The sequence below is a fragment of the Nothobranchius furzeri genome, chromosome 1 (assembly GCF_043380555.1).
Source record: "Nothobranchius furzeri strain GRZ-AD chromosome 1, NfurGRZ-RIMD1, whole genome shotgun sequence".
In the NCBI taxonomy this organism is placed as follows: domain Eukaryota; kingdom Metazoa; phylum Chordata; class Actinopteri; order Cyprinodontiformes; family Nothobranchiidae; genus Nothobranchius; species Nothobranchius furzeri.
The window spans coordinates 33,702,284-33,720,336 of NC_091741.1; the positions used below are offsets into that span (position 1 = coordinate 33,702,284).

General features: G+C 47.5%; 1 protein-coding gene across 1 annotated transcript; it reads right to left on the reverse strand.

Moving 5' to 3' along the window:
- Window positions 1-10,244: 10,244 nt before the first annotated feature.
- Window positions 10,245-17,501, reverse strand: LOC107387648 (tetraspanin-8). The gene is made up of 9 exons (XM_015962744.3): window positions 17,320-17,501; window positions 16,478-16,549; window positions 16,291-16,407; window positions 15,884-15,958; window positions 15,160-15,255; window positions 12,397-12,504; window positions 12,261-12,320; window positions 12,102-12,185; window positions 10,245-11,139 (listed from the first exon to the last, which is right to left on the reverse strand). The coding sequence occupies exons 1-9, from the start codon at window positions 17,377-17,379 to the stop codon at window positions 10,969-10,971; spliced, it is 843 nt and encodes a 280-aa protein (XP_015818230.3). The 5' UTR covers window positions 17,380-17,501; the 3' UTR covers window positions 10,245-10,968.
- Between the last annotated feature and the right edge of the window lie 552 nt (window positions 17,502-18,053).

Here is an 18,053-nt window from a genome sequence, read left to right on the forward strand (position 1 = left end):
TCACGCGTCCCGCAAATTGAGACTCATGTCCCGCATTACTGACAGTTTCCCGTTCCGAGTTTCAATCTCACTGAAGTCTGTTGCTGTCAACCAAACGGAGGCGGGACTTTAACGCAGATCCGGAGCGTGTATGGAGCGTGCACGCGCACGCACCAACAAAACAAGCGTGAGCGAGCACGGAGGAGAAAACGCTGTACACTCGTGAATTAAACGTGTTCAGAGACACTCGACAGTCTTTGTTGTTTCAGTCATCTGTCACGTCTCGGCGCCGAGTCTGATACGGAGGTGAAAAGCAGGTGTTCCAGTAATTAGACAGGTCCATGATGAACACCATGGAACAGAAAAGGTTCCTGATACCTGCTGAGCCCCTTAAAGCACAGTGAAGACGTAATGAGAGTAAATGGAAGCTTTCGTCACTTATTCTCAGACATTTGAGGCAAAAAGTAACTCTAAGAAACTTTTATTAGATTAGATCTGAATCTTTTAGAGATTATAATCTGATGTTTATCCTCTCACCTAAAATTAGAAGATGTGTTGTCTTGTTAAAAAAATCGTTTTGTTTCTGAATTCTGAAAAAAAAGCTAAAAAGTATGGATATTTTTTTAATGAGATGCTGATTTTAGTGGAAAATTAATTAAAAACAAACATAAACAGATCTAAAAACTATTCCTGGTATTTTTACCATCATTCTGTTGTGGAAAACATTGAATGAAAACTCTGAAAAGCTGCTTAAACCTGCATGTTTTTGTTATTGTGGTCCGATCTTTGTTATTAAAATGACCAGAACCACTACTGAGTTATGTTGAGTAACGTGAGAGGAACTGTGGAACAGTAAAGCTGTTGCTGTATTCAAATAAAATATATACAAGTAATAAATGATGATAATAAGAATAATTATTTCATGTATTTGTAACAGTGATGTTAGGGCTAAAAGGCAGAATATATGTTGTTTGTTTGTTTGTTTGTTTTCTCATTGAAACTTCACTTTGTCCCACATGTGGCAAGTCGGGATCTGGTCACCCTGGCTGACAGAGGCAGGTCCCACCGTCTCTCCCATCACCAGCAGGCAAGGAGGGTGAAGTGTCTTGCCCAAGGACACAACAGCCTTAGCCTGGGTTCAAACCTGCAACCCACAGGGCAAAGTGTGATGGTGTTAATTAGCCTACACAATAGTGTGCTTAGCTTCAGGCAGCAAGTATTCAATAAAATCCTACGTGTGACACAAAGTCTGAGAGATAAAAACAAAGTAAAATTTATTATAGAACGGAAGTCCGTTCCCACCACTCAGACGGGAACGCCACTCAGCCCGTTCCCGTCTGAGTGGCGCCACTCAGGAACTCAGACGTTCCCGTCTGAGTGGCGGGAACGGGCATAACCAAAGTAGAATTAGCTGAGTCACGCAGCTGGAGGCTACGCGTTGAAAGTAAAGAGATGTTTAGCAGTAGACCCAGAACAGGTTGACGCATCGCGGTTAAACGTTTCTTCACCGTGACTGAAGGAGTAGCTTACAAAATACAGAGCAAACATGGATGGAAACGTGGTCTAGGGGTGGTGACCGCATGAAGAAGACACACTGTGTGTGAGACACACACATTTAACCCTCCTCACACTGAGCAGGAACCGCCACGGGGTTGCAGTTACTCACGCAGGTTTACACTCAGCACACTCTGGTAACACACTTCCCTTAAGCACAGCGCAAACATCGCCATGTGACATTCAGCAAAGCGTTAGAAAACAAAAGCTTTTCCACCAACTAAAAATACAGTTCGTACATGTCATGGACTTTATCAATAAGTTTATCAATAACCCCTTTCCTGTAGTCGGAGAGAAAAAGGAGACAATGAACAGCAAGTCAAACAGTTATAACTGTGGCAAGATGCGAGCGAGAGAGAGAGAGAGAGTGTGTGTGTGTGTGTGTGTGTGTGTGTGTGTGTGTGTGTGTGTGTGTGTGTGTGTGTGTGTGTGTGTGTGTGTGGGTGTGTGTGTGTGTGGGAAGTCAAGAATGTGTGTGTTTGTGGGGGGGGGGGAGTCAAGAATGTGTGTGTGTGTGTGTCTTGTGTGTGTGTGGGGGGGGGAGAGTCAAGAATGTGTGTGTGTGTGTGTGTGTGTGTGTGTGTGTGTGTGTCTTGTGTGTGTGTGTGTGTGTGTGTGGGAAGTCAAGAATGTGTGTGTGTGTGTCTTGTGTGTGTCTGTGTGTGTGTGTGGGGGGGAAGTCAAGAATGTGTGTGTGTGTGTGTGTGTGTGTGTGTGTGTGTGTGTGTGTGTGTGTGTGTGTGTGTGTGTGTGTGTGTGTGTGTGTGTGTGTGGGAAGTCAAGAATGTGTGTGTGTCTTGTGTGTGTCTGTGTGTGTGTGTGGGGGAAGTCAAGAATGCGTGTGTGTGTGTGTGTGTGTGTGTGTGTGTGTGTGTGTGTGTGTGTGTGTGTGTGTGCGCGTGTGTGTGTGTGTGTGTGTGTGTGTGTGTCTGAATAAGTGAGCATGCAGAGGCATGGAGCAATACATTTACATTCAGCTGATTGAGTCAATGATCAAGAATTAATAAACATAAAATTTCCATAACTTTCCCTCCTGTTTATCCGAATAGGATAACCAACCAAAAGAAAGCAACAAAACAAAACAAAACCAAATAAGGAAAATAAAAAATAAGTAAAGTAATAGGGAATATTATCCACTTCCATAACTTGTCACCATTATCTATGAAAGTCACATCAATCACGACTCAAGGAATAGAAAAGGGGTAAACCAGGAAAGGTGATCACCTCAGTAGTCATAAGGGCCAAAAGGGTACAAATCAAGCAACTCAAGACAAAAATGAGAAGCATCAAAACAAGAAAAATAATAAGTAAAGTCATAAACGCTACGATCAGATATGAAAGGTCCAGAATCAACACGATGAGGTGAGAACACAGCATGAGGTGCTGCATTCGTTCGTCGTTCACGGATCGTAATCTCAATCCTGATAACTTCATCCAAAGAATCATTCCAGACAAAGTCCAATACAAAAATCAGCAAAATAATAAGAACTAATAAGGTAATAAACACGATAAGGCAAACACAGCTGACAATAATATCTCACAGCTGTTCACAGAGATAGAGAATGGAATCAGCTAAATCAGCACAATTATAACCTGAAGAAAAACTATTTCATACGTACTGAAATGAATTTACTGTGATGCACAACTCTACAACTTATGGCAGTTCCTGTAAGGAGATTGGGAAGCGTTAGCAATACCATATAATACACAGAAAACATCAGTACGGTGTATTGAAACATCAGGTGAGTTTAGTTTAAAGCTTCAAGTTGCAGTCGAATCTTTCTGTGAAGGAGGAAAAATGAAGGTGTAGCATTAATTTATGCAGCTCTAACTATGGCAGTGCTGAGGCCAACCAGGCGTTCATCATCACAGGGCTTGTCCGTGGACTGAGGGTCCCGGTTGGAGAATTGGTTTGAAAGTCGGAGTCCTCTTCCGTTGATCAGGATGGTTTCAGTCTTACGTTGATGAGTATCTTGAAGTCCAGGTCCGGAGCGTAATAACGTAGTTCGGAACATGGAGCGCACAGTTCAACTTCTCAATAGGAAGACTTCAGGGTCCTTCCGTGGCGTGTCGAGGCAGTTGTCCAATTGTCAGGGAACTGATCTTGTCCCCGAAAAGTCCTTCAGGTCATTGACCGTGAAACTAGTCTGGAGATTTGGGTGCAGGTGCTTGAAGTAGTTATCCTTTCCCAGCGTCTCTTCTTCGCTGTGTCCTGGTGTAGTTGCGTCCAGGGGGTCATCAGCCGAGGTGGATGCAGGTTCTGTTGTCATGTAGGTGGGCGCAGGGGGAGCCCCAATCCGTCGTTTCAGTTCCAGTTCTAGTACCCCCTCAAATGTTGTTCCATCAGGTGCTGAGAGGCGGCCCAAGTGCAGGGCCATGAGTACGACCACCAACATTGAAGAAATACACTCCTTGATGTCAAATGGCTTTATTGACAAGGATGAAGGAGCCTGCGGCGACATACAAAGCTGAGTGAGCAGAAGCTAACGGCAGCGTCAAGCAGCAGCATGGGCTGAAGACCAAAGCTAAGCAATGCGATAAAATAGGTAAATAAATGCAGCGCGGCTTACCATGTATACTGACAATGTGACCATTACATTAGCTTAACAAGCAGGTGAAGACTTACAGATACAAGTCGAACAGTAGCATGGATAGACAGCAGTGTGATGGTTGAGCAGCAACAATCCAAATGAGAAGCAGCAGTATGTACAGTGAGAGATAGTCACCTGTATGTGACTTCAGGCACATCCCTGAATACACCTTTTTCCCTCGAGGCTTGATTGCAGCACACCCTAGTGGCCAGTGGTGACCTCTGCATCCCCCCATTCCAGGGAAGCCGTGTGACCAGTCTATGTGTGTGACACACCGGCGCAGTGGACTCATGACCTAACCCACTGGCCAGTTTCAGGTACATAACGCTTGGGTGGTCGCCTTACCCTACCGGAGCCCGCTGGCTGGGAGGAGGGGGGTGATGGGCACTGTTACGGAGTCTGCGCTGCTGGGGCAGCGTCCCGGTTGGCTACGTCTGGAGGATTCTTGGCCAACATGAAGTCGCGACAAGGTACCGGCTGGGCGGTGCCAGGGTTTGTGCCTCGGGGCTCGGGTGGTGTGTGTGACTGATCTGGCAGGGGTCCGGCTGACCCCGGGTTGGTGGGACCTAAGTCATGTGTCTCATCATTGGACGCAGGCAGGGACGCAGCGCTCTCTGGGTGAGTGCGAGGGGTGGCCGGGGTGAAGGCGCCGGTTGCGCAGGGTGAGGCGGCCAGACCCATCGGCCCTGACACGGTATTGGTCGTGTCCTAGTGACTCTACTACCACCCCAGATCTGTCCCATGCCCGCAGGCTACAGCCAACTAGGTTCTGGAGGAACACCGCCTCCCCGACTACGAGAGGGCGGAGCGGTCGTACGCTGTCATGGTCTGCGTCTCTCCTCATGTGTCTCCTTGTGTTCTCCATCCCTCTCTAGGTTCTCCTTTTGTGTCTCCTAGCGCCCTCATGTGTCCTTGTCTGCATCTTCTCATGTGTTCCCAGAGCTGCAGCCCCTCTAGTTTTCCTTCCCCTCCCAGGTATTTCCCTTCAGGTCCTGTGCTCCCCGTGGCCCTCTTTAGTCACGCCTCTGTAGTGTTTTTCCTTTAGTTTCAGCTGTTCATTTATTAGTCTCTTTTAGTGTGTTTCTTTCCCCAGATTGTTAGTTGTTATTTGGCTCTTCTTGTTTTTAGGTTCTGTTTTAGATCATGTTATTTTTCTTCCTCCTCTACTCACTGCCCTCTCCCTGATTAGTATTGAGTTCACCTGGTCTCTCTCTCCCCACACACCTGCAGTTCATCTCCCTCTCACCCTCCCAGTGTATATAACCTTGTCTGTGTCTCTGTATGTTTGTCGGTCCATTGTTTTTTCTGTCAGTCTCGTCTCGTTTTTGGATCTCTAGTGTTAGTAGTGCTTCTTGAGTCTCTGGTGTGTTTTTGGATCTCCAGATCAGTATTTGGATATTTTTGGTTTTTGGCTTCCTGCCCTTTTGGATTTATTTTTTTGTTTTGGGCCATCCTAAATAAAGGATTTTCTTAATCTCCACTCCTGCCTCGTGTCATCCTGGGTTCTGCATTTTGGGTCCTACCCTCCTCCTTGCTCGTATCGTGACATACATGTTCTCTCAGAGACTCAGTGGTACAGGCCATCCGAGTCCGGAGGGCCTCTTCCTTCGCCGCCCATGCCTGACGCCAGAGCGGACGGATGTGAGGGTAGAGAACTTCTCCAGCCTATTTACAAATGACAGTGTCCCTGAGGGGGCGAGCAAAGATGATTTGCGCGGGCGACAGGTCGCAGTCGGGGTCAGGCGTATTACGCAGTTGCAACATCGCACGCAGAAAGCGGTCATGGTCGAGGCTCCCGGTCGGGCCGGTGTTTGAGACTAGTAGGCACTTCGCCGTCTTGACAGCCACCTCCGCCCTTCCATTAGACTGGGGGAACCCAACCGAGGACACGCGGTGCTTGACCTGCCATAAGCGGAGGAAGTCCGCTGTGCACCCTGCCGAGAACTCCGGGCCTCCGTCACTTGACAACTCCTCGGGCACACCAAACGTGGCGAAGAAAGCCCTTAAGTGATGGATAAGCCCAATGGAGCCCCCGAGATTGGTGCCCGGGGGAGAGTTCATGACTTCCACCCAGCCGGAGAGGCGATCGCCAACGACCAGGTAGTGGTGACCCCTGTAGTCGAAGAAGTCTGCGAACACCTCCTCAAATGACGTGGATGGCGGTGATGCCGGCATGGGAGGTGTGTCCGCCTGCGAGGGTGCATTGCGGTTACAGCCTGCGCATCGCTCCCTGGTCAACTGGATGTCGTTAGACATCCCAGGCCAGTATACGATGGAGCAGGCCCGTCGTTCCATTGCCGACTTGCCCTGATGGGCGGCGTGGAGGTGTTGAAGTACCGCACGACGAAGGGACTTGGGGACAACGATGCGGTCACAGTACAGCAGGACCCCATCTTGCGCATACACTGACTCACAGACCTTAGACAGGTCAGCCAGCGCCAGGTCCTTTGGGTCAATGCTGCCCCCGTCTTCAATGAGGTGCAGGAGGTGGGAGAGGCATGCGTCCGTGACCGTCTCCTGTGCAAGGAGTGGCCATGCAATTGCAGCAGACTCCAGTGCGTCGTTGCAAATGGACGCCATATGCACCGACTCCTCGCTATTGGTCACATTCCATGCGCCCATGCAGCGGCCCTCATCAGAGCCAGAGAGCGAGGGATACCTGGAGGCTGCGTCGGCAGCGCAGTTGCTCTTGCCAGGCAAGTGTACAATATCAAAGCACCATGGGAGTGTGCTCTGTCTGAGCCTGAACAGGCGAGAGTTAGTTATCTCATCCAATGTCCGGTCCCCAAGGATCTTCACTAGAGGCTTATGGTCGGTGACCACGACCAGGTTGTCGCACCCCTGCATGAAGTATCGGGTCTGCTCCAGACCCCATGCTACAGCCAAGGCCTCCCCCTCAATAGCGGCTTATCGCTGCTCAGCGGAGGAGAGAAAGCGTGAGCCAACCAGAGTAATTTTCCATCCTTCCGGACAGCAGCCAGGGACATCGGAGCTGCAGGTGCAGTGCTGCTGGAGGAGAAAGTATCCAATGCCACGCCTGGACCAGTCTGGGAGGAGACAAGTGCGCCTCTCCATGTCGTAGATCTCTACGCCTGCCCGGATAGAGTCCACGATGGCCAGCTTGGATGCCTGAAATGCTGCCTCTAACTCGGGTGACCACACAAATTTGCATTGAGGGCTCAGAAAGGGCTTAAATGGTGCCATTATATCACGCAGCTGCACGTAGTTGGCCACCTGATTGACCAGACCAAACCAGCTCCTGCTGTCCGTGGTCAAGGTAGGCGTGGGGAAGTCCCTGATGGCTGTCAGGTACTTTGGGAGAGGCCCGATTGTACCATCAGAGACCCTGAAACCAGCAAAATCAACGTCCTTCTCGGCAAATTGAAACTTTGATGGGTTCAACACGATGCCGGATCGGCCAGCGTGCATCAGAAAGTCGATTGTTCTCCACCAATGAATGTTAAGGTCAGTGTCACCCGGAGAAGGCCTTCTACCCTTTTCTGAATCAAGACCATGGTCTCAGATTTAGAGGAGCTGATTCTCAACTCAGCTGCAAACCGCTCCAGCGAAAGCTGAAGATCACGTTCTGATGAAGCCAACAGGACCACATCAGCTATGTTAGTTTTGTCAGTCAAATAAGGTTGTTCTAAAGACCCACAAGCTTTCTACCCACGCCTCTTTGACGCGTACTTCGGTTCAGAATGTAAGATGGGGATGGAAGATGAAAACGGTTTTAAAGAGCTTTTCCTTGATAATTTGCATCCTCAGTACGGCCCCTATATGGGTGTGGCAGACCTTGAAGTCAACTCCATGGACAAACTCGGGAAAATGGCAAGTTATAGCTTCAGGTGGTACACAGAAGCAAGTGTACGGACACCTTTTCGGTCCTGGCGGTGGGGGCAGATCCCTCCATGCTGCGACTCGAAGTGACTACATCAGGGACTCGAAAAGGTAATAACCGCAGACCTGGTGCTAAGTCACAGGTCCAGAAGCCCTATAACAACTTCAAGCGGAGAGGCTTTCCTACTAACAGGTCTCAGAGTTTTGCCAGAGCTCGGAGCCCCCCACCGGCTCGTGAGGGGGACCTTAAGTCACCACGACTTGGTTGTGACAGACATCGTGTTTCTTTTAGAGACAAGGGGGATTCATCATACTACTCTAGGGGAGAGTCGTCTTGCTCAGGTGAGCGCTGATCTGCCTCTGACCAGTATTCACCATGCCATGGTCGCAGGGACTCCAGTCCTACCCCAAGGCCGAGATCTGATTCTGGGGGGTTTGTCTCCTGGAGCAGTTCGCGCCGCACTGAGTTCTGCACTTTGTGCCCTGATGAAAGATCCATCTTCATGTGAGTCGGTTCTGTCCATCTCTTTGGCAGAAAAGGGTACACACCCTCCTCCACCTCTTGAACCTATACGTGACTTGGTCGTAGCAGCAGGTCCTGCAGAGGCGAAGCATGCAACAACTGCGCGTCCGATGACACCTGTGACCTCGGCGAGGTCTGGTGTGGTCGCTTCCGTCAGCACTGGTCCACTGGTCCTCTAGCATCCAAAGCACCTGCCACGTAACCCGGTGAGCCTGGCTCACCAGTCAGACTTACGCTAAGGTTTCTCTGCGATATCGTTCGTGAGGGTCGTAATGAGAAACCTCACATTCTGGTGACCCTGGAGGGGGCGCTTGACTGTGAGGGTATCTTGGACTCTGGTTCAGACTTCACCATCATGTCCAGTTCTCTTTTGGAGCATGTCCGCTTGACTACGGCTGGACAGGGTCATGTCTTAGAGCTCACGCCCTGCACTGTGGAAATCTGTCCTTACTCTTCAGGCCAAATGACCTTGTCAAATGTGGTGTTCCTAAGCATCACAGTGGGTGACATGTCCGTGAACCATCCAGTGTTTGTGGCTGACCTCGAGGCTTTTCCTTTCCTGTTGGGGGAGGACCTGCTCCGACGCTTTAAGGCTGTCATTTCATTCGGTGATTGGACACTCCGAACTCGGTTGGCTCAACCGACACCCATGGCGCCTCTTGAGGACCTCATTCCCTCTTTAGGTTTTTTTAAATACAACGGCGCTGCCAGAGTGACCAGTCGATCCAGTACCTCTAAGGTCAGTGACATCCACAGTGTCTGCGTCGTCTTTGCAGCAGGATCACTTCACCTTGTGGTGGGAAAATCACCTACCCTAGGGGGAGTTGACGGTTGCAGTGACACTTCATCTGAGACTCCGCACCCTGCGGTGGGAACACCATCTGCCAAAGGGGGGGTTAATGGTGGCGCTGAGACTCCAGCTGAAGCCCAGCACCTCGTGGTGGGGGCCCCATCTGCCGAAGGGGGGGGGCTGATGACGTCACTGATCCCACACCATTACTGGTTGACCCTGATCTCTCTGACTGCACCTGCGCGTCGACCGAGGGCCCTCCTGTGCGTACACCTGTGCCAAACCCTCGTAAGGCCGCGTCTGGCTACAGCCTAATGCGTTCTTGGTTTCAGTTTTCAGGACTGACATAGTATCTTTTGCTAGTTGCGTGTGTCTGTCTGATGTCAACCGCAGCTAAGCTTCCTTCACAGCCTCCTCTAACGCGTCTGTACGAACCTGGACCCTCTTCAGGTATCACACTCCGAGAGTGCCCAGGTCTGTTAATGACCAACTACCGCCTGTTCACACAAAAGATTTTTGTTAAATTTGACCCCGCTATGACGTGTATTGACAAGATGATGAATGCCTTCGGCAACCTCTTGGAAACCGGAGCCCGCTGGACCCTGACGTAGCACTCAGAAGCTGACGTCCATCACATACTATTCTAGGCACATTAAGTGTCCTAGTTGTCATGTTTTACTTGTTTAGAAAATAAATTTCTTGCTTTTTAAACTTCTCTCTTCTTGAATTAATACAGCGTCTTACAATGCCTGAATAAACAAAGAATTCTAAATCTTCTGGTTAAACAAAGACCAGACTGGATTTCCATATTTTCACAGAAATTCATAAATTGGTCAAGGTGTAGGGTAGTACATAAAGCTTTAAAAGCACCCAAAATACACACATATTCTCCTTACACATTTCTATTGGTCACAAGTGTCGGGTGAGTTTCTGTGCGCAGTTCAAAGTTCACATTCAACTTAAGATGTCTTTTTCAAAGTCCTTTTATTTGGAAAGTCAGAAGATTCAGATCAAATGCAGAATTCACTGTTTCAGACACAAGCTAACACCAACATTCATCATCTTTATTTAATCAAACATCTGGATCTCACAGCAGCAGGCCAACCATCGTACAGAATCAAGTCCAACGCCGCAGCAACAGAAGGATCTCAGACAGGTTGTTTATAAAAGTGAACAAATGTGTGACGCAAACTGCTTTAACAACTAGCGGGTTTAAATCTGATCCAACAGAACAATTCTTCCTCTGAAAACATTTAAGGCACTTCTGGCTTCACTCCAGGTCTCTGCTGTTTTACTGAATCAGCAGAAATGTTTTAAAGTGCTTTGGGGTCAAAATCTCCCGTTTTATACGTTATGATCCAAATGTTGACTGACCTGAACTAGAAAGCCACCAAACACATATAAACACAGAATAAAAACCAGACTTTCGATTTCCCTTTAACGTCGGCTCTTTAGTTAACTTTACCAGGCAACAAGGTGCTTTTTGGATTATTGTGAAGACGAAACAATAAAAAGATGTAAGAATGCTATTTTTAAGTCTAAAAACAAATATTCTCTGAAAACGTTTATTGCAGCAGTACATCAATGCTAGTGGTCCTTTTGGTGACAGAAACACTTTGGATGCAGTCCTGAAACAAAAGCTCAACTCTTTGTACAACGAGCTGTAAACCACACCAGGAGGCGCCGCTCCTCTAGTACGGAGGAGGGTTCTGCAGCTCCTCGTACTTCGGAGGAGGGTTCTGCAGCTCCTGATACTTGGGTAGTCCTGGGGTGAAGGTGGTGGGAATGCTGAACAGGATGGTGGTTCTTGCGGGGCGACGCAGCTGATGGATCATGATGGAAGACAGAATCAGACCGACAACCTGCACAAACAGATGAACCCCATGAGACGAGTACAAGGACCAGCTTTCCTGCACATGACGGAGCTCAAACACCTCAGTCACAGAGACGGATTACACAATCAGCTCAGTCGGGAACAGTAAGGAAAACCCCTCCTGACTAACCATTCCTGGCTCAATCGCACGTGTTATGGTTTATTAATCCTTACAGAATTTGGTCTCTTTGCTGCAACACCTTTTCTGTTGAGGAACCAAACAAGAACTGGCTCCTATTCTGATAGAAAACATCTGATGAAGATGTCTGTCATGCATGGCCGAGTTGTGGTTTTTTACTTTTGTATCTAGAAAGGTCTCAAAAACGCTGAAAATTACCCAAAGCAGCACAGAACCCGTGTATGTGTGTGTGTGTTGGGGGGGGGGGGCTGTGAAGCACAAATACCAAACAGAGCAGCATTACTACTAATTCAATATTACATTGTATTTTCTTCAGTACTACCCTGAAGTCAGAGGCGGAGCCACGACACGGTTGAAGAGGGTGTCTACTTAAAAACAGCCGTGTTGCGCCACCTGCTGGCCAGGTTATGGTCTCATAGACTCCGAATCAGCTGAAGGAAACCCGATTCTGACGACATTTAAACCAGATCAAAGGTTTGATGCGACTGTAAAGACTAAAGCGATGGTGGTGACGGCCAGAGGCACAGCTTAAGCTGCCTTGCAAACAAAGGAATAAATAAACCGGACTTCTGTAGCAACACCCGGGACGAGTCAACGGGCCGTTTGTTCTACAGCGATAAAGTTTATAACTACGGTCCATGTCAGGTTTTTTTGTTATTCTTACATTAAAGACGCCTTTGAAGGCCAACACGAGAAATCTGAGGAATGTTGACTTAACACAGTTTGGCCCGATGCATTTTCCTGTTGTGACGTGAAATCATTTCTGAGCAGAACTTCAGAGAAACCGCTTGCAGGGAAATGCTCCTACTCACCGCCAGGCCAGCCAGGGTGAAGACCACTCCAATCACAAAGTCAAAGCCCATGAAGACGTAGTGCATGATGACGGGGAAGCAGGTCTGCAGGAGCAGGACACAGACAGCCCTCAGTCTCCACCATCAGCTGTAACTAGCTAGTCAACAACCTCTACTGACCTGCGTGTAGACGGACTTCCTGTTCTGTTCGTCTAGGTACGAGTAAAAGGTCATAGATCTCTGTTAAAGTAAACAAAACAAACTCATGAGTGACATGAGAAGTAAACCAGACGGGCTGTGACGGTCCGACACTCACCCTGTAGCTGACCAGCTGGCACTCGTCCTTCTCCGTAGGAACGCACGAGCAGGAGTCGGGGATGGCATCATTCCAGTCTCTGTAGCTTACCAGGCCGCAGCAGTGCAGCTAAAACCACAGAAGAAGAAATGTGAGTGCAGCTGGAGCGCGCAGCTCTACCATTTCCAGGGTGCACACATTACAACACCTGTCGCTGTCCGCTTTAAAACGCACCCAAACTACAGACGTGTTAGCCTAGCGATGGCCTGCTAGCTGATAGATGCACGTTACGGTGTCTGAATCCCACCTGCCCTAAACGGTCCTGTCACGCCGTTTCAGAGCCACCATAATTCTGTTTGAGAATCTCTCCTCCGGACGAACAGCTAAGAGGTCAGAGAGTTTTAACAGACATTTACACCAGAATCCTCATCGAAGGCTGGAAACCACCCACCAGCTCACGGGAGCGCCTACATACGGGCTGGAGAAAAGTTGCTCCTCACGCCGAGCCTTCAACTCCAACAGCAGCAAAAACACAGAATAGAGTCAATAAGATATGATGCTAGATCAAAGGTTTCACTGTGAAACCACTTCCTGATTGCTGTTCTGCTTTCTTGTGTTTTAGTTGTAGTGAAAACAACTTCCTGTAAAGAACCGCCTGCCTTCTGAAGACAGGAAGTACTACACGAGGAGCTCCACCCAGTAAAAACCAGATCAAACCTGCAACCAATGGACCAATCAGGATGTTTCAGAGCTAAGGAACCACCATTAAACTTCCGTTGCCTCGGTTAACGGAGAGCGAAACCAGGTGAAGACGAGCTGAATTTCATGGCTGGAAGAAGAACGCCAAACTTCTGTAGTTGTGTTTAAGCTCAACCCCAAACTGCAAATGGACGTTTGTGGCTTCTGGACCGACTCGGACTAGGGACGCTTGATATTGGCTCTTTGCTCGATATCCAACCGGCATGAAAGCTGATGTCTGCCATGCCCTCACCCCTACAGAAACAGCTGCTCAGTCATATTTGTGTTTACTGCGCTGGTGAATACGGTGTGGTACTCTTAGGGTTTGGGCTAGGCCCGGCAGGACGTAGCTGCAGGACACCCAGTCCCGTGACTCGTCTGGGGTAGACGTGAATAGTTGATCGTTACCAAGTAAACAGCTTTTGTTACCGTTATGAGTTAGATGTATTGAAACGGGCCGTCTGAGCTTGTGGGCTAAAAGAGGAACTGGGATTGTTACAGGAATCATCTACAGGAAGTCCAACGTTATCTTGGCCAATTGGAGAAGTGGAACCGGTGTGTAAGGGACGAAGGAGCAACATGTCGATCGAAGTGAAGGTTGAAATGATCCAAAGGAAACCTGGGTAATGGTGTAGAGTGTTACGTGAGCACACAAGCTCTGCCTCGTTGCGGTGACTGGACTGTTAGAGACGGGATAGTTTCATTCTGGGGGCCGACAGGATGTGAAGGAAGTCCCTAACAAGTGGATCCGGAGAAAAGCAGAACAAAGCTAACTCAGGTGTTTGCTAGCCATCTCACCTATAAGAACCCACTCGATAGGCCAAATGGATGAAGAGCTCCATTTGAGTAAAAACTTCATCCAAACAAATCCTCCCCAAACGCCTCAGAGCCATCGTTTTAACGTTTGGGGGGAGTTTGGTGTGCGACGCCATTAACAGACGGAAAGACATTACATTTTAACACAGATATTAACAGTAAAATCAATAATATCAGACATCCCAAACTCAGACGTTTGAGTTTATTTATCATCTGTGCGAAATGTGATTTATAATAATCCAACCCTAAACACAACTATACAGATTAGGATTATGAAATTTGGCACACTCATGTTGTGTCTACGCCCGTCTCTCTCCCAGTTAAATGGTCACAGGCCCAAGTGCTCGACTGACCGCTGGTACTTCTGAGGCCTTGACTAGAAATATCTTTTACATATTTTTGTGAACAGACCCATAAACCCTCATTGTCTCCATAAATCACCATGTTGTCATAAGCCTGTGGAAGTTCATAAGTGAAATGTATTCACGTTCTCGTGTTTTTCTTATTTTTGAAGTGAGACTTTTCTTCGGAGGGTAAAATCAAAACGTTTGACTTACTTTTCGTGTTCACCAGATGCAGGGAAAGGTGTGTCCTCATAAACCACCAAAACGTCAGAGGTTCCATAAACCATAAATGCATGTACGTGTGTGTGTGTGTGTGTAGCTGGTTTTGTAGACCAGTTCCTTTCTACATGGTTAAGTACTTACATAACCTAATGTTTGTGGTAGTGTAAAATAATGTTGTATATTTACCTTTGAATTAAACACTCGTTTCTGTTCTCATTTATTACTGTAAATCCATCTTTTGCTGGAAAAACTACATTTAAAATTATGGAAACTCAAGTTTCTCAGCAGGAGTGTGTGTGTGTGTTTATTTCATCTCTCTAGTCTGTTTCGATACACAAACATCACCACATTTATCAACTGCGGTGTTTTATTTTGAAATTTGTCTTTATTTTGATAAATTTACCAGCCTGCCGCTGCTGCTTTGGTTCGACTTCCTGCGAGTTTTGATGTGGCTCACGAAAAAATGTGAGCTCACGCCGAAACGATCGCTGCACGGCACGAGCCTACATGGCGCTTCGCGGCAGATGTGACTGAGACCGTAGGTTAGCAAGGGCGCCAATTAGAAGCTGCGCATCATCCTGCTTCTGCATCTGATGGGATCCAAAATGTCCCGGACACCGAAACTAGAATGAACAGAGCTCGAGTGAAGCAGACAGCGTCTCACCTGTGTCTGCAGACTGTCCGCCAGGAGCTTCACCTCATCGGATGCCGTGTTCAGAGGCAGGGCTTTGGAGAAGCGCCCGAAGAGCTCGCCCTCCAGCTGCAAACCAAAACAAGTTCTTCATCAGAATCCCAATAATCAGTTTTATTCTCCTTTAAATGTCAACAACAATGAAATTAAATTTAATACATTTGATGCAAAATGTGGAAATTTAATCATATTTAATAATAAAGAACATTTTCTGGGATGAGGATCAGCTCCTCTAAATCTGGGACCGTGGTCTTGAGTAGGGTTTGATTTTGAACGATTCCGATTCTTTGAAGACATGACGTGTTTTCCATGAGCCAGCTAACCACAGGTCCTACTCGATGAAATAATCTCGACTTCAGCATGAATTTTAACTCTATGATCAATAACATCACCTTCATTTAGACAAAAACATGCTTTGGAGGAAAAAAAGAGAAAGCACAACCAGTGTGTTTGTTTACAAGCATCACTTTTGTTTTGAACGAGACTAAAGCCGGTGCCTCGACACGTCAGTAACATGCCGCTTTTGCTGGAAACTAGTTTCACAAGCTCCTTTCCTCACGACTCTACCTAAATGGTCCCGTGAAGCTCAGCTAACCCAGATTTAAACACGGGAGCAGGGTTTTGGGGCCTTCTGAACCACACGGCTCGGTGTTGTGCCAACCTGTTAATGTCCTGTGCAGACGAACAGCACCGTTACCTGTGGTCGGAGAAAAGCAGCTGGGACTCCGATCCGGATCATCAGCAACGCTCCAATGACCATGAACACCAGAAACTAGAGTTAAACAGAAGGATAAACAGGTCAGTGTAACCTGTTGGGGAATTTTCACGACTAACGACAACCACACAGTTCCAGCTCCTCCAACAAAAACAGTCTAAGGATCATGAACAGAAACATGAATGCACCAGCTGCTACACTGCTAAGAAGGAAATGAGATGTTGAACAAGAATAAACTAGAGCTTCCTGTTTTATTCTGCATCCGATCTCAGCCCGTAGTGTGAGCTGCAGAAGGATCTCTTTCATCACTATTTCACGCGAGTCATGACTCATGGAGGATGCAACATCGTAGTCCGTAAATCTGGAAATCCCTGGATGCTGAAACTCACCACAACCAGACACACTTTGTTCTCCTTGAAAGCTCCGTAAGCTCCCAGGAGGGCGATCAACATCGTGCTGGCTCCAATCACATAGAGGAGGATGAGGCCAGAGGTCCGGTTCTCCATCTGCCAGAGCAACAGGGAGCAGAAACGTTACGGCTCAGGATTTAACAGGTCAACTCTCCTGTTTTCTCACCATTTGTTCCTGATTCACGTTGGTGAAGACCTGAGACAGCATGGCAAGGCCGATTATGACCCCACCCACGATCTAGAAGGGAACAAAACCAGAAACAATATTTCAGAGGATCCTAGGGTCTGCAGGTGTCAAAAGCACATTACAAACGGGATTATTCTGGTGAAAGCTGACGATCTGTTCTCTAGTTTGCAGCATTCTTGTAGATCTGATGTTCAGATGATTGGACAAGGATTAGACTTCCTACAAATGAAAACTAGAAAAGCCAGTTTGGACGTATTTAGTGTTCAGAGACAAGCTGACGGAAAACCACGCAACCTGATCCGCTCGTACAGGCCACGCTAACACAACAACAACAACAACAAAAACAAAAACACTCGTTGGTCTTCAGACCAAAAGTGAACTAAGAGTAAAATATGTCTTCCCATCTTTTACATGCAGGTTTTCTTTTCTCAATAGAAAGTTCTACATCCAACCGTGACAGAACCAAACCGGGCAAAGAACCCGTCAGGTCGGTTTTAACACGTAAAAGACAAGAAAGGCTTTGAAAATGGGCTAACTGAGCAGAAATCCCGAAAGCAGAACAGGAAAAGTTCTAAACTAAGAGATTAAACGAGATAAATCCTCGCATTAAACTAGCTAGTTTAAACCTCCCCGTGAGCACAGTAGCAGTTTATCTATTACTCAACTAAAGCCTTTGTTTACGCGTTCCTGTGTGTTTTTGTGATTATCTGTCAGAAGGAAACAGAAACAGCTAAACGCTAACAGCTAACTACGCAGTAAAAAAAAGGCAGAGTAGCGGAACCAAAGACGCCATTTTTACAGTTTTAAAGCCGCTGACTTACCGCGAAGAAGAGGTTAAACGCGATGAAGATGCGTTTCAGGCAGCTGTTCACCTGCGCCATGTTCGCGGCTTCACACTCCACAAGCAAACTTTTACTTTTTAACAACTTTGAGTCCGGAGGGAGAAACACGACGTCAGGAGCGAAAGTGTCCGGAAGTCAGGGACGGGAGGCGGGTTAAGAGGAGCAGCGCGACGGGGCGGGGCTTCCATGGAACCAAGACACTTCCAGGGCTGCTGTCGGGAAGAGGAGTGGAAAATTCCTACGGGGCTTCCATGGAACCGACACTTCCAGGGATGCTGTCGGGAAGAGGAGTGGACAGTTCCTGAAGGGCTGACAGGAAAGAGTGCAGGGATTAGGGAAAGCTGTGACGCTAAACCATTAAATGGGGAAAAAACACCATAGCGAAGCAACAGTTTGGTCTGCTAACGAACTTGTTCTGTCCAAGTAAAAACGTGAAAGAACAAAAATGTAAAAAAATAAAAAGATTTGTAATAATATTAAAAACTATAAAAAATACAAAAATGTGGTAAAAAAAAGGGTAAGAAAAGAGGGAAATCAGTGGATCCCAGGAACTAGGAGAAGGCTTTGGTCACTGGACCTCAGGGACCTGCTGGGGGTGTAGGGACTGAGGAGATCTGAGTGAGAAGCATTTTAAATAGGATTCCAGGATTTAAGACACAGCCATGAACCTGACTCCCATCCTGTTCCCATTGTAATGACATCAAAGTGTCTAG